The sequence below is a fragment of the Saprolegnia parasitica genome, assembly GCF_000151545.1.
Source record: "Saprolegnia parasitica CBS 223.65 unplaced genomic scaffold supercont2.60, whole genome shotgun sequence".
Taxonomy (NCBI): domain Eukaryota; phylum Oomycota; class Saprolegniomycetes; order Saprolegniales; family Saprolegniaceae; genus Saprolegnia; species Saprolegnia parasitica.
This window is the reverse complement of record NW_012156454.1, coordinates 15,755-28,999: the sequence shown is the minus strand read 5'-3', so window position 1 is coordinate 28,999 and position 13,245 is coordinate 15,755. Positions and strand designations below refer to the sequence as shown.

The 13,245-nt window shown below is 56.8% G+C and overlaps 7 protein-coding genes across 7 annotated transcripts in view; 5 read left to right on the top strand and 2 right to left on the bottom strand.

The window, feature by feature from the left end:
- Window positions 1-895: 895 nt before the first annotated feature.
- SPRG_10028 (hypothetical protein) lies at window positions 896-3,133 on the bottom strand (the record flags this gene model as incomplete). Its single annotated transcript, XM_012349963.1, has 1 exon — window positions 896-3,133. The coding sequence occupies one exon, from the start codon at window positions 3,131-3,133 to the stop codon at window positions 896-898; it is 2,238 nt and encodes a 745-aa protein (XP_012205353.1).
- A 2,125-nt stretch (window positions 3,134-5,258) lies between these two features.
- On the top strand, window positions 5,259-6,522 carry SPRG_10027 (hypothetical protein; the record flags this gene model as incomplete). Its single annotated transcript, XM_012349962.1, has 4 exons — window positions 5,259-5,988; window positions 6,033-6,200; window positions 6,261-6,376; window positions 6,430-6,522. Exons 1-4 carry the CDS (start codon window positions 5,280-5,282, stop codon window positions 6,520-6,522), a joined length of 1,086 nt encoding a protein of 361 aa, XP_012205352.1. The 5' UTR covers window positions 5,259-5,279.
- Window positions 6,523-6,691: 169 nt separating this feature from the next.
- SPRG_10026 (hypothetical protein) lies at window positions 6,692-7,506 on the bottom strand (the record flags this gene model as incomplete). The annotated part of the gene is made up of 4 exons (XM_012349961.1): window positions 6,692-6,871; window positions 6,918-7,252; window positions 7,301-7,359; window positions 7,427-7,506. 4 exons carry the CDS (start codon window positions 7,504-7,506, stop codon window positions 6,692-6,694), a joined length of 654 nt encoding a protein of 217 aa, XP_012205351.1.
- A 311-nt stretch (window positions 7,507-7,817) lies between these two features.
- Window positions 7,818-8,176, top strand: SPRG_20882 (hypothetical protein; the record flags this gene model as incomplete). The annotated part of the gene is made up of 4 exons (XM_012350020.1): window positions 7,818-7,864; window positions 7,907-7,985; window positions 8,030-8,115; window positions 8,167-8,176. 4 exons carry the CDS (start codon window positions 7,818-7,820, stop codon window positions 8,174-8,176), a joined length of 222 nt encoding a protein of 73 aa, XP_012205410.1.
- Window positions 8,177-8,393: 217 nt separating this feature from the next.
- Window positions 8,394-9,245, top strand: SPRG_10025 (hypothetical protein; the record flags this gene model as incomplete). Its single annotated transcript, XM_012349960.1, has 5 exons — window positions 8,394-8,535; window positions 8,587-8,682; window positions 8,743-8,872; window positions 8,917-9,035; window positions 9,076-9,245. The coding sequence occupies 5 exons, from the start codon at window positions 8,394-8,396 to the stop codon at window positions 9,243-9,245; spliced, it is 657 nt and encodes a 218-aa protein (XP_012205350.1).
- Window positions 9,246-10,608: 1,363 nt separating this feature from the next.
- On the top strand, window positions 10,609-10,935 carry SPRG_20881 (hypothetical protein; the record flags this gene model as incomplete). The annotated part of the gene is made up of 4 exons (XM_012350019.1): window positions 10,609-10,631; window positions 10,680-10,705; window positions 10,752-10,875; window positions 10,923-10,935. 4 exons carry the CDS (start codon window positions 10,609-10,611, stop codon window positions 10,933-10,935), a joined length of 186 nt encoding a protein of 61 aa, XP_012205409.1.
- A 1,768-nt stretch (window positions 10,936-12,703) lies between these two features.
- The window catches only part of SPRG_20880 (hypothetical protein), a gene marked incomplete at both ends in the record, with an annotated part of 1,257 nt that continues 715 nt past the window's right edge, over window positions 12,704-13,245 (top strand). Inside the window, 2 exons of the mRNA XM_012350018.1 lie at window positions 12,704-12,856; window positions 12,897-13,218. Of these exons, the coding sequence (XP_012205408.1) occupies window positions 12,704-12,856; window positions 12,897-13,218 (475 nt within the window). The remainder of the gene's footprint in view (window positions 12,857-12,896; window positions 13,219-13,245) is intronic.

Genomic DNA, 13,245 nt, shown 5'->3' with positions numbered 1-13,245 from the left:
TGACAAGATGGACCACATACTAGAAAAGAAACCCATAGTGGTAATCCCGGTAATACACCGCCTGACAAAGGATCCCATTGGATGTTTCGGCGTTGGATTTTTGGCGTACCATCCGTTCATTTCCAACATATGTAGATAGAGTAGCAACTCTTGTCAACATGACCATCAAGCTTGCCAGCCCACATATTGTCGACTTGACCATCTCGCGCGAGAGGTCAAAGTCCGTGCGTTTGGTGTCCGTGACCGAGTCGGAAAGAATGACTTTGAATTTGAGAGCGCAGAGTGCGTTGTTGCAGGCTGTAGACCACCCGCTGCAAGTTGCAGCGGGTGGTCTGTTTTAAATGGATATTTTGTCGACGCACGATAGTGCTGCAGAATGAAAGCCAGACACCGGGAGCCAGTGGAGATGCTCTAGTGCCCGAATGCCCTGTGACGTCACAATCACCGGGAGGGGATTAAGATTCTCTCGGTATTCTTTCAAGTGCTACACCAGAAACACGCCACAAATGGAACACGAAACACGGGTTGAAGCGCGACGAGTAGACTCGGTTCCAAGACTTGTACAACGTATTCGTGCGGTGACGCATCTATTTTTCTTTAGAGACTTGGAAAAAGCACTTGCAGAGGCGTCAGGCAAGACAAAGCACAAGACAGCATTGCGGCGCGTAAAAGCGTGCAAAGCAGGTGGAAACCAGGCTACCAAATTCGGAGTGAGCCCTTTCGGGTCAGCCATTGTAAAACCACCTCCTTTCTCCATATTATACTCATACCGAGTCGACTGATCCGAGGCGTTGAAGATCCATTGCCTACTGGCAAGTCTCTCAATTCTTTTTGGATGCATACATTATTGTGAATAAAATTGTTCGTAATCTTGTCTGCGATCGACTGGACACAATTACGGCGAAGACGTCCGTGCGGCCGCGACAACTTGATCCAAGATGGTCAGGCGCGTGCGCGACGTGCGTGCGTTCAAGTGGTTACCACTGCACATGGTCGGATACCCCGTCGCGTCCGTGAGTAGGACCGTGTCGCCGTTCGAGTAGTTGTCGGCGTAGTCGAGCAGCGTTGCGTTCGCAGCTTTGACAGCGGCGTGGAGCGGGTCGAGGAACCACGCCTTTTCTTTACGAAACGCCGACCGACTAATTGGCGCCGGCACCTTGACGCTCGTACCACTGACCCACGTGTCGGGCACCATCTGCGGGAACTCGGGGCTTTGGTCGACGACAAACACCTGGATGCCGAGGCGCGAGAGCTTGAGCAGCTCGGCTTGGAGCGACTCAAAGATATGGCGTACGTCGTCTATGTTTTGCTCCTTGCACGCCACAAACTCGTACAAGCAGCACTTGGGCGGGTTCGTGTACGGCCGGTCGTTAGGCGCACCCGGGTTGAGAAACTGGATCCAATGCACGACGAGGAGGACGGCTTGCGGCTTGACCGTTGCGAGCATGTGCATGTTTTCTGCAAACTCGGGTCGGCACGGCAGCATTGCGCGGCCCCACCGGTTCTTGAAGACGATCGTCGGAAACGGTGTCTTGGACATTGTTGCATCGTCGAAGAGCTGCATGAACCGGGGCACCGACATGTCGGCGTGCGAGTCCCCGAGAACGACAAGCGTGCCGTCCGCTTCGTGCCCCGGGTTGATCACCTCGCAACGTTCGGGGTAGCCCGGATTCACCGGGTCCTTGAACGGAAACGGCACCGATGACGTGGCGGCGGTGATGTAAATAGCGTCAGGCGCGCAGCTCGTTGTCCGGACGTTCCAGTTGCCGTCGGCCATGGCTTGCTTGGTCTGTAGCACCGTCGTCATGGCCCGCGGCACCGCTGTCGCATCGAGGGTCGTGGTATTGACGATCGGCGGCAACGGCGCATTGGCAATCTCGATCTCGGTGGCGGAGAAGCTCGCCGGGTTCGTGTAGGCGCAAGCGGCAACCACCGCGACTGCCATCATGCCAACCACGAGAAGTGGCGTGACCCACTTGGAGTGGTGCCGCCGAAGTCGTCCCTCGAGGTCTTCGTACGTCGCGACGCTCAAGACGACGCTGAGCAGCAGCATCGTGATCGGCTGCATGTAGAACGGACGGCTCGTCACGTCCGGGTACCGCTCGATCGCGAAGACGAGGAGCGGCCAGTGCCAGAGGTAGAGGCAGTAGCTGATCTTGCCGACGTAGACGGCGGCGCGGTTGCTGAGAAGGTATGTGTTGACACTTGCGTCGGCGCCGGCGGCGATCAAAAGCGTCGCCCCGATTGTCGGGAGCAGCGCATAGTAGCCGGGAAATGCGCTCGCCTCGTCAATGCAAAGCAAGCCGAGGAGCACGCAAACCAAGCCGACGGCGGAGACGCAATGACGTCCCCAACGACTCGTGATTGCGACGCCGTGCATGTGGAGGTAGGCGAGGAGGCCGCCGAGCGACATTTGCCAAAACCGGCTCAGCGGCATGTAGAACGACATTTTGTTGTTGCCATCGTAGCCGAGAAAGCAAACGTTGGTGGCAAAGCTCGCGACCAGCACGGTCAATTGCAGCGCGATGGCCTTGCGGAAGCTCAGACGCATGACGATGGACGCGAGCAGCGGCCAAAAGATGTAGAATTGCTCCTCGACGCCGAGCGACCAGAGATGCAAGAGCGGGTTGGTCTTGACGTCAATGTCAAAGTACGAATGTTGGAGCGAGAGCACTTGGAGGTTGGCGCTGAAGAGCGACCCCGCGAGCATCGTCGCTGCCATCGCCTTGAGCTTGGGCGCCATGAGGTAGAGATACCCGAGCCAGAACGTCACGACCAAAACGACGAGGAGCGTCGGGAAGATGCGCCGGACGCGCCGGACGTAGAACCCCGAGTACGTAAAACTGCCGCGCTGGTGCTCTTTGAAGAGGATGCCGGAAATGAGAAAGCCAGAAATGACAAAGAAGATGTCGACGCCAATGAAGCCGCCGGGAAAGAGCTTCGGGTACGCGTGGAAGACGAGAACGGGGACCACTGCAAGGGTTCGAAGACCGTCGACGTCGGGGCGGTATGTGTGCGGTGTCGGCGACACGTCCGGCGTCGGCAGCAAAGCGTCTAGAGCAACGGGCATCTCGTCCGGTGATTTTGCGCGTGGTGCCTCGGGTGTTGTCGATGGCGTCGATAGACCGTCCATGAGCAAAAGTGAAAATGACTTAAGTTCATTGGCAGTAAAGAGAGCTGCCAACACGAGACGAATTTTTGATCAAATTGCGTGAGTAGGCATCGCGTAGGTACCATAGGTATCCAATTTGGCCACGTAATTCTGCAAACCTCGCAGGGAATATTTGATCGAACGCTGGTGGCAAGCTCCCAGCGCGGCAATGCAAACAACGCTGGGTGTAAACCAGCGCTATGACAAATCAATTCCCATGTGTCGAGAAAGAACGCGCCGCGGACGCCTAAAATTCCCATCTCCGAGAGAGTTGCCGGCAGCTGTCCATTACACCCTATCCCCCTTCTGTTGTGCACCAGTGTAGTGGTACTGTAATACAGTTGGTAACGGTCTCCCATTCCACCTACCAGCCACCTCGGGCAAAAACCATCGGTGGTGTTGATTCCATCCCCTTCAAGTGTAAATTCTACTCTACCATTTGTTTGCAATTCGAGTGCGAGCAAGGACACCACATACTTGTCTGTTGTACAATGGTGTGGCGACGCGTGCCGGCGTGACAGGGTGGAATGCAGGCGTTTCGGGAAACCATATGTCCGATCGCACGGGGAGCCACACGTTTACGACCGTTTGACTCATCGTTCAGACAGGCAGCCCAATAATTGAGACCCTCGTGTCTGTAAACTGGTCGAGTCGGATCGCATCGGTGCTATCGTTGAGGCACGAAGGTCCACTCGCGAATGTATGTCACTTCAAAGTGTCGCGAAACTACAGTACCAGGATCGCCTACACCCCAGCGACATCCAACGCGCGCACGGCTCAACGCATGGCAGACCCGTTGGACTGAGAACCGTATGCCGTGTCCGCAAGATAGCGCGTCGCTATACTTTCGCGACCCATGAGGCACTCACTGCCAGTGAAGCACGACTATGTGTCGCATCCAGGATTGCATAATGCACTACTCGTACAGTAGTCGGTGGTTCGATGCTCACGATAGGAGCAATAACATCGGATACACGCAGCGCCAACACGGTCAACGTTTGGACAAAGTCGAGCCGCTGTCCGAGCCGCTATAGTCTTTATGGCCAAAGAGGAAGAGAGTTCCTTTTCGCCGGCTGGCACCAAGAAAGATATTACTACAGAACGCGACAATATCCCTGCGAGCTGCAAGTTACCCTCCCTGCAGCCCCGCCTGTGTGATCGGCCTCGGTTTTGCAATTCATGGCGCACGCCGAACCCATGTATGATGCCTTGTACTGTACAGCTCTTTGGTGAGATTACAGTGCAGGCTACGCACGAATGGCTGCGCGGGCGACTGGATTGTGGACGTCGACGGCCAATAATGAGCCATTCATTGGATCTCGATTCGCAATACCCGGGACACGACGTTGGACATGCAGTGTTGGGTTGCCAACAGCCCCCATAATGACGTTCACTGCGGCCGACTCGCGTTGGCCGTCGCATCCGCTGCACAGGTTTGGCCTCCAAAATCTATTTGACGTCGCTGGATCGTATTCGTCAAGCACCCGTAGAGCGGGAGGGGCCAGTTGGGCGCCACTGCCGAGGAGAACGATGCGGAGCCCAAAGCACCGGTTCGTTTTTTAAATATATATATATATGTTGTGGCAGCTCCAGCGCCTTGGACATCCACGCCTCGCGGTGTGCAAGAATCAATGGTTGCGTGGTTGCGCTATTTCCTCAGCAGCGGGGTACCTTGATGGCGCTCACCATGAGCGAAAAGCAGCTCTCGTCTCGCCAACGGTCGCAGTCGCGGCGAGCACCTCGGACGATGCCTCGCCGCCGTTACGAGAACTCGGACAAAGCCCGGACCTGCGCTTCCAACGAAGTCTTGGGGGGTCTGTGCCGCCTGCATCGTCAAAAGACAATAACAACGGTGAGACTTGCCACGTCGTCTTCGATCTCATCGACTGCGAGGTGCGCAGAATTACTTGGGTCTTGGGCCAAGACACTGGCGCATGGGCACAAGAGCTTGTGTTCGACCTCGCCAACAATGTGCAATCAACCGACCTCTGGTGCATTTTTTGCCAACCAATCCGATGGCGTTGTTTTCTGTTTTGGACCAATGGCATCGCCTTATTTCGAGCAATCAACTGACGTTTTTTCGAAATATGGACCAATCACAGGTCAGCCGACGGTGCGGCTTTGGACGATGCACAGCGCTGAAGACCTCGCCGAGCTTGCGGCGGCCATTGCGCATGTCCAGCAGACGCTGGCGCGGTTGCAGTCCAAGGAAGAGACGGACGCGCTCATGGTCGACGTCGAACGGCGCATCGACGCCGGCGCCAGCACCGAAGACCTTCTCGTGCTGGACCTCGACGCCTTTCCGCGGACCCGGGCGCTCTGGGCCAAGCTCGGGCCCGCGCTGCCAACAGAGCTCTTGGAGGCCTTTGCTGCGTACAAGGCAGCGTACGCCCTCGAGAAGGCAAAGACGACCGAGGATGTTGCGCCAGCAAATCACGATGCCCCAACCGTCGACGTACCTGCTCCCGCCGCCGAGGCGCCGTCACCTGCGTCCATCGAGGCGCTATCCGACGCAGCAGCCAGCCAAGACGAGGAGCCATTGTTGGAAGAAGTTGCACCTGCAGAGGAGGACCATGCTATCACAGCGCCGCCATCGACGGACGAGCGCGAGGTGATGGAGTGCTCTGAGGACGTGGACGGAGCCGGCGACACGGAAGGCGACGACATCATCTCTCAAACGCCGCAAGACGAGAGCGAGCCTCCGACGCCCGACGAGCCCGTGGCCTCCGCGTCGATAGTCGAGACACCGGAGCGCAAGCTCTCGGATGCCAAAGAAGCGAGCAGCAGCAACCACAACACGCCGCAGCGCGCGTCGTCTCGCATTCGCGGCCGCGCCGGTACGCGCACCCTTCCTGAACACTACTGTACGATGTTGGTATAGATACCCAAGCGGCGGCGTCGCCCAAAGCGTCCAAGCGGCCGGTGGCCTCGACGGACGACGTCGACAGCGAGTCGGATGTCGTCCCACTCGTGCATCTCCGCAAGCGGTCCGCGCCCACTACGCCCAAGGGCGATGCCAAGTCGAGCGAGTCCGAGTCCCCACCCAAGCGTACGGCTTGCATGATTGCCGCGATTGGCATGTCATTTATCGGTCTCATTTATTCGGCAGGTACCTCTGGCCGGGCGTCGCGGGCCAAGGCGCCGCCCAAAGACCCTACGCCGCCCGCACGATCCTCAACGCGAAAAGAAACAAAAACCAAAAAGGGCGCCAAGAAGGTGATCGAAGTACGGACCATTGGCAATCTCTCTCGTTGAGAATAGACTCAAGACGGTGTTAGGACGAGAGCGAAGAGTCGGAAGTCACACCGTCACGGCGCAAGTCGACGCGGCGCGTTGCGACGCGGAAGCGCAAGATCAACGACAGCGACTAACTCGACACTTTTCCTTGTTGATATCACTTACTGTCCAACATGGCGATGCAATTGTACCAACTCTGTGTGTTCGGACAGCTTTCAACCACTAAAGGCCAAAGGGCTCACTCTTTCCAATCAAAATGACGTGGCAACACGAGACAAGACCTGGGTCGAGATCGTAGTGTCACTAGCCTTTCATAGCGAGGTGTTCGTGGACCCATAATTTGAACGCGCTCAGCTGCATCTCGGCGAGGCAGTTGATGGAAGGTGCGAGGATGAACGACCAGTCGCAGGACCTCCGGGTTTGAAACAGGTGGCATTTCTTGATGGCTTCGTACGTGTCGATCGCATTGAGTCGCTGGCCCGGCTACGAATCCCACTCGAGGCTTTCGTGTAGCAGAAGAGACTCGTACCGAGGCGCAGTCGGCTTTGGTAAAGAGGAGCCAAACGACGGGCGATGAAGCTAGCGACGCTGTCAGTGTTGCGAGGCGGTCGAGTTCCTTGGCGACGAGCGGGAAGCGAAGCACATCACTCATGTCGATGCAAAAGCAGACGGCGGCTACATCGGTCGTGTGTTGGTACCACAAGTGGCGTGCGTCTCGGTGGCCGGGCATGTCGACGAGCTTGAACATACGCCCATGGATGACCGTGGTCTTGACGCACGCCACTTTTGTCGGCGACGGCAGCGGCGGCGTCCACGACGACGGCTGTGCGGCCGTCGCCGTTGCGTTCGGGATACTCGCGAGGCCTGTACGCTTCATGGACAACTTGTCCACAAATGAGATAGGGCACCTACCGTAGACAAGGGCACTCTTGCCACTACCGTCGAGCCCCAGCAGTAAAATCGACTTGTCTCTACATATCACGTCATGAGATGCACTGAGAGAAAGAAGAGAGCGGTATCAAGTTTGTTTGTACTCACTCGGCTTTGCGGGTGCTCGTGAGGCTAAGCCGCCGAGACAGCTGGCTCGGGTGCACGGCCATCGAGCCCGTGTTGCCCATCCTGCGCGTCTTGAAACGTTTCAGTTCGTGTTGGAAACTGCAGCACCCAAATGTCGGACGACGTCGGTCGCCACAGCCGCTTGCGTGGTCTCATGCAATGACATTAGGAGACGCGAGACACATCGATCGACGACGCTCCTGATGCAGTGGTATGTGACCTAAGCGTGTTGCTCGCGGTGTCATCGTGCGTGGGCGGTAGGACGACGCTAGCCCGGTACGCGCATGGGCCACGGCACACCCGTTTTTTTATGGCACGAACATAGTCGAGGGACTGGAAGGTGGGCGATACTGTGCTTGCAAAAGGCGGGGGCATGTCGCAGTACGAACGCGCCGAGATTCGCCGCGTTCACCGTGACGGGTACCATGGTATCCGCTCGACGAGACCTTGAATTGAGAGCAGCACGGCAACGGTCGAGTACATCAAGAGTGGCAAGACAGAAAAGCGCGTGGCCAAGCTCAAGCACACAGACCGCGACGAGGTAGAGTGAATGGCGAGTAGCAAAGCTCGATCGCAGCAAGCTAGAGAGACGATGAGAGCCCCCCCCGACGCCCCCCCGAGTGCATGGACCGTCGGCCAGAACGTCCAAGTGCGCAATCTCGACAACCCCAGTTCTCTACCTCTCTCGTTTCCTTGGATATTTGTATGGAAGAGTGTTGTAGGCGTCTATGACGACGCAACGATCACGCGACTGCATGCATCGGGCGCCCACGTCGCTGTTCGGTATACCAGCGACGGGCGGAAAGAAAAACAGGTGGACATGACGCGTCTTCGTCAGCACGCTTCGCTTTGGGTAAGACGGCGTTCGAATGGCAATAACTGGCCGCAACGCTTTTCCTAGCGGCGGGTACTTTGTGGCGCGTTCTCGCGTGCGCCGTCTTGGACCAAGATGCAACCGGTGCTCTTTCAAACCGTCAACGGAGCTCGCGTGTCGGGGCGCATTCTGCGTGTGCGCGACACGGACTGCGACATCCAACACGACAGCGACAACGAGCATCTCTCCGAGCACGTGCCCCACGCCGCCATCTCGGGTGCGCCCGACATTTATTTGTGTTCAACTATCGCATGAGGATTTTGTCTAGCCAAGCGGTGGTGGCACAATGTGCGTCAGCCGTCGACGCGCTTTGCGATTCAAACCAAAGTCCGCTACACGGACGCCAAAGGGCGACTCCACATCGGTAAGCCTCGTCCTCCTAGAGGCGTGCGACGAGTTGTCATGGGCGAAACATTATGGGTAGGCGTTGTCTGCAAGCGACGCGCCAACAACACGTACGACATCCAACACGACAGCGACACGGAGACGACCGCCACCCGCATTGACGCTGCCGAGATGCAGCGCGTCTCGACGGCCTCGCTGTGGCTCGCCACGTACGAGGCGATTGATTTTTTCGAGTTTAGCGATTGTTGTGTAGCTTGCAGCAGTGGTGCAGTGGCACGATCGCAGTCGGCGCCCACGTTGAAGTGCGTCTCGGCAAGGTCGCACGGAATAGCGACGACGACGATGAGTGGACGCCTGGCATTGTTCGAAAAGGTGAGTGGCAGGATAGACGTTATGTGGACAATCTGTCTAGTGCGCGCGGACGGCAAGTACATGATTGCATACACGGACAAAGACGAGACGTCTCAAGTCGTTAAAGTGGCCGCAACCAATGTCCGTCGACCGCAACGCAACTGGACGGCGCTGCTTGCGATGCGCACGGCGACATCGTTTGAAGAAGGTACCGATATTGGTATTATCTAATGTTGATATTGGACATATATGGTCCAATAATTAGGCATGCGCGTCGAAGTGACGAGCGTCAACGAAGACAAGGCGCGTGTTCGACCGGGCGAAATATTGCGCAAGCACCACGATGGTACCGTGAGTGTCCGGTACGCAGAATCGAACCCCCGACCCGATTGTCACGGGCGGCAGGTACGACGACGGCAAGATTGAAAAGCACGTGCTCCGGAGCCGGCTTCGCTTCCTTGCATCGGCGCTGACCATTGGCACACGTGTAATAACTGCGTGTGTGTGTTTCAAGGCATTTAGAGCAATGGACTAGGTGGATGTCGCGCTCGAGACCGATCACGCGGGTCTCTCGAACGTCGTCGCCACCGAAGGCGTCATTGTATGGGTGTACCGAGACCACTCGGGCGTTGTCTTGGAGATTACCGACGATCTTGGGGACGTGTCGATATCACCCGACGTGAGCGTACGTATATTATGATTTCCTTGATTTTTGTAGTTTTTTGCTCAAGGACTCAGTGACCATTGTCGGTAGGTATCTGCGCTCCGGCTCCACGGGTACTAGTACATAAATATTTCATTGCTACCATACCGGTATGTTGCTGATACGAAACGCAGCCAGCGTCTTTCGACCCTTACCCTATCCGGGCACTCGGCGTCGCGGCTGGCAACCCTTTTCCTCAACACAGGCTTGGAAGCAATGATCTACATCTGGTTCCTCTTTGGTACGACATGTTTCCACTCTACTCGGGTTTTTAAAGAATTGTGTACATGTAGGACTCGGTGCTGAGATGACAGAGGCCATCGATGTGCTTGGTGCGATCAACGCACCGCAGTGGAATGCCACGGCCGTCTACGCCACGCAGCGGCCTCTCGTGCCCAACATGACCCTCTGCTTGGCGGCGTACGATAGTTTCGTAACAATATGGATTCAATGGGCTAACTGCGTTATTGTACTAGACATGGGTCGTTGGACGTTGCCTCGTCGAGCTGGCAGCTGCCGCAAAACTGGCTCATCGCACTTGTCGTTCTCAAGGGCGCTCTCTTCGCCGTCACGCTTGCACTCATGGGCTATGTGCTCGGCACGCACTGCCAACTCGTATGCCATCGGTGATTTTTCTCTTAATTTCTTTGTTTCTTGGTCCAAGGCTGAGCGACAAGGAGCGTAGGCTCGTGGACCTTCGCACGTTTGTGAGCCAAGGCCGGTGGCAAGGCCGGCTTCATATCGTGATGCTGACCGCGCTCCTCGGCTCCAGTTTTACGTTGCTGGTATGCGATAGTGCTTGACGCTGATGACTGCATTGCGACGCGTAGTGCTATGGGTCGCTGCACAACCACTTGGTGGCCAAGTGCTTGACCCCGTCCGTCACAATGGATGCGGTCAAGACGGCGTTTCAGGTGCATACGCACGCCACAGGAGTCTGCCTTACTTTTCGCGACAACTAGATTGCACCGTTTACGGTCCGCCCCGTGTACGACAACTTGACATATTTTCGAAAAATCCATGAACGTTGCTAGATACACGACCATTGTGGACCTGGTTCCGACTGTTGCGGCCACGGTCGTCTTCAATTTGTACCGCGGCGTGTGGCTCCTTCTCGTGCTGGCCGTGGCACCCGACCTGCTCTCTCGACTCCTCCTCGTACGTACCGTTCTGGACAGCAATTTTGCTTGATTTTGAATTGATAGGCCATTCCGATGATTGCCGCAACGGCCTCTATGCTGGCACTTGGCCTCGCAGCGTGGACAGTCTTTCTACAGACGCAAGCCGCCACCATGCAAACGTCATTGGAAATGGACTTAACAACCAACCAAGTTGAACCCATGATGACATGCTATTGTCTCTCTCTCAATGCTTTTTTGTGTAGGACATGGCAGTATCGCTCGTCGTGGCGGCGGCGTGGTTTAGCTACGTCATGGCTCTGCTGGTTGTACGGGCCGGCGCGCACTATCGGCTCGCAACCGTGCATCAGCGCCAAGGTAAAAATGATCGACCAAAGCCCAACCGATCATCAACACTTTTTTGTCCTAGGCACCATCATGGAGCCTTATGTGAGGAAGGTAAGGTTTCAACGGACTTGAATGTTTTGGGTTGATACATGTAATGACGTAGGCGGAGCGAGGGACCTTTGGCGTTCGTGCCCAGGACGAAGCCAAGTGGGACCGCCTCGACCAGCTCCAGCTGCAAATCGGGCTCGTTGCTTCCATCTGCATCGAGTTTGTGTCTGGTCCCAGCATTGTCGTGCATATTGGTCTCGTTCTGTGGTACCCTAACCCGATTCGATGGGTATGCGCGAGTACTTGGTCGTAGGTTGATCGTGGGTGGCGGCCTCGCGCAGACCACCGGGCTTGTCGAGGGCCACCCGATCCTGGTGCTTGTCCTTCTCGCGTGCCTCTGGCTTGTGCTTTTGATCGGCGCGCTTCTCCTTGTGTGCTGTGTCAAGGTACACTTTTACTTGCAGTACTTGGCAAATTGCACTTTTCTGGCATAGCGCACGGCGTGGTCGGGGCTACGGAAGGCCCGTCGACACGAACGGGTGGTGCCGCACGCCCAGCAGTACCAGCCCCGCGTCGTGCTACCATAGCCACCTTCATGCACTGAATCTTGTATGGAATCGAAGCGTCTCTCCAGCGTCAATAACCAGCTCATTTGAACAGAACCATGCGATGTTTGAAAATGTATAGGGCCGTCGGCGTATAAAGTCGCTAGCGTTTACACATTGAGAAACGTCCTCATCTATGTTTTGTTTGGCGGGGGAAAGGTACAAGCTAAGAGTAGAGCTCGACTGGACGAGCTCGCGTACAAACAACGTCGGCTCAAGCTTCGTCGGTCGCCCAGCAGCGATGACCCCACGCCTTGTCGCATCACCCGTCGGTTTGAGCGCGCCCGTCGTCACTTTAAACAGAATCGACTACTGCACGAGCGCGTGGCCCGTGTCTGGGTGGACCAGATCTGAGTTATGAACTTGGAACGCAACTCGGCCACAACGACCCCTAACCCCATCATCCAAACGGCAGTACCAGTACAGTAGTACCCTTAACGAGCAATGTACCCAACGAGTAAATGTCGGCGGCTACGGTATACTCCGTGCCGAGAATGACCTCGGGCGCCATCCGCTGGTATGTGCCAATGCCGTTTAGGGTCAACTCGTCCGTCTCGCGCGAAGTCGGTGAGCTTGGAATCTTTGACCGAGTCGAGCAGGATATTCTTGGACTTGAGATCGCGGTGGACGCTTGGCAGGTCGAACGTGTGGAGGTAGGCAAGACCAAAGACGATGCTTCGGACGCAGAGAGCCTTGTCGCGCCAGGTACACTGCAGGTATTTTTCACATTGTGTTGTTTTTATTTGACACATGTGTGATTTACCCGATCGACGTGCGCCATACAACCTCTATAAATGCATACGCACCCAACCATCGCCATCGACTTTGAGAGTCGACGCCGGCAAGATCGGCGGCGGCATTGCAGCGATGGCGTCCTTTGATGCGTTCGAGCTCCTCTCCGCGTGCTTGCATCTGAGTGCATTCGCCGGCGCCGTCATCCGCGACGTCGTGCGCTCGGGCCAAGACCTCGACATGGTCAACAAGGCCGACGGTGCCATCGTGCACTTTGATCCGCAGACGGTACGCCGGCCTCGTGAATACGCTTACGAGCCGCCTGTAGGTGGCCGACCGCCGGGCGCAACAGCGCATCGTCGAGTCGCTGCGCGGGCACTTTGGCCAGACGCTGCAGATCGTGGGCGAAGAAGGCGTGCTCGAGCCGCCGATGCCCGAGGACGTCACGACACCGCAGACGGCGCTCGTGGCTGGCGCATCCGCGGCGCTGGCAGCGGCCGACCTCATTGTGTGGATCGATCCGCTCGACGGCACGCGCAAGTTTACAGAAAAGGCGTACGACCAAGTCTCGGTGCTCATTGGCCTCTCGCACAAGGGGCGGCCGCTCGTGGGTGTCATGCACCTTCCGTTGTCGGCAGCCACGGCACGACGTACTACGGTATGCTGCGATTGCATAC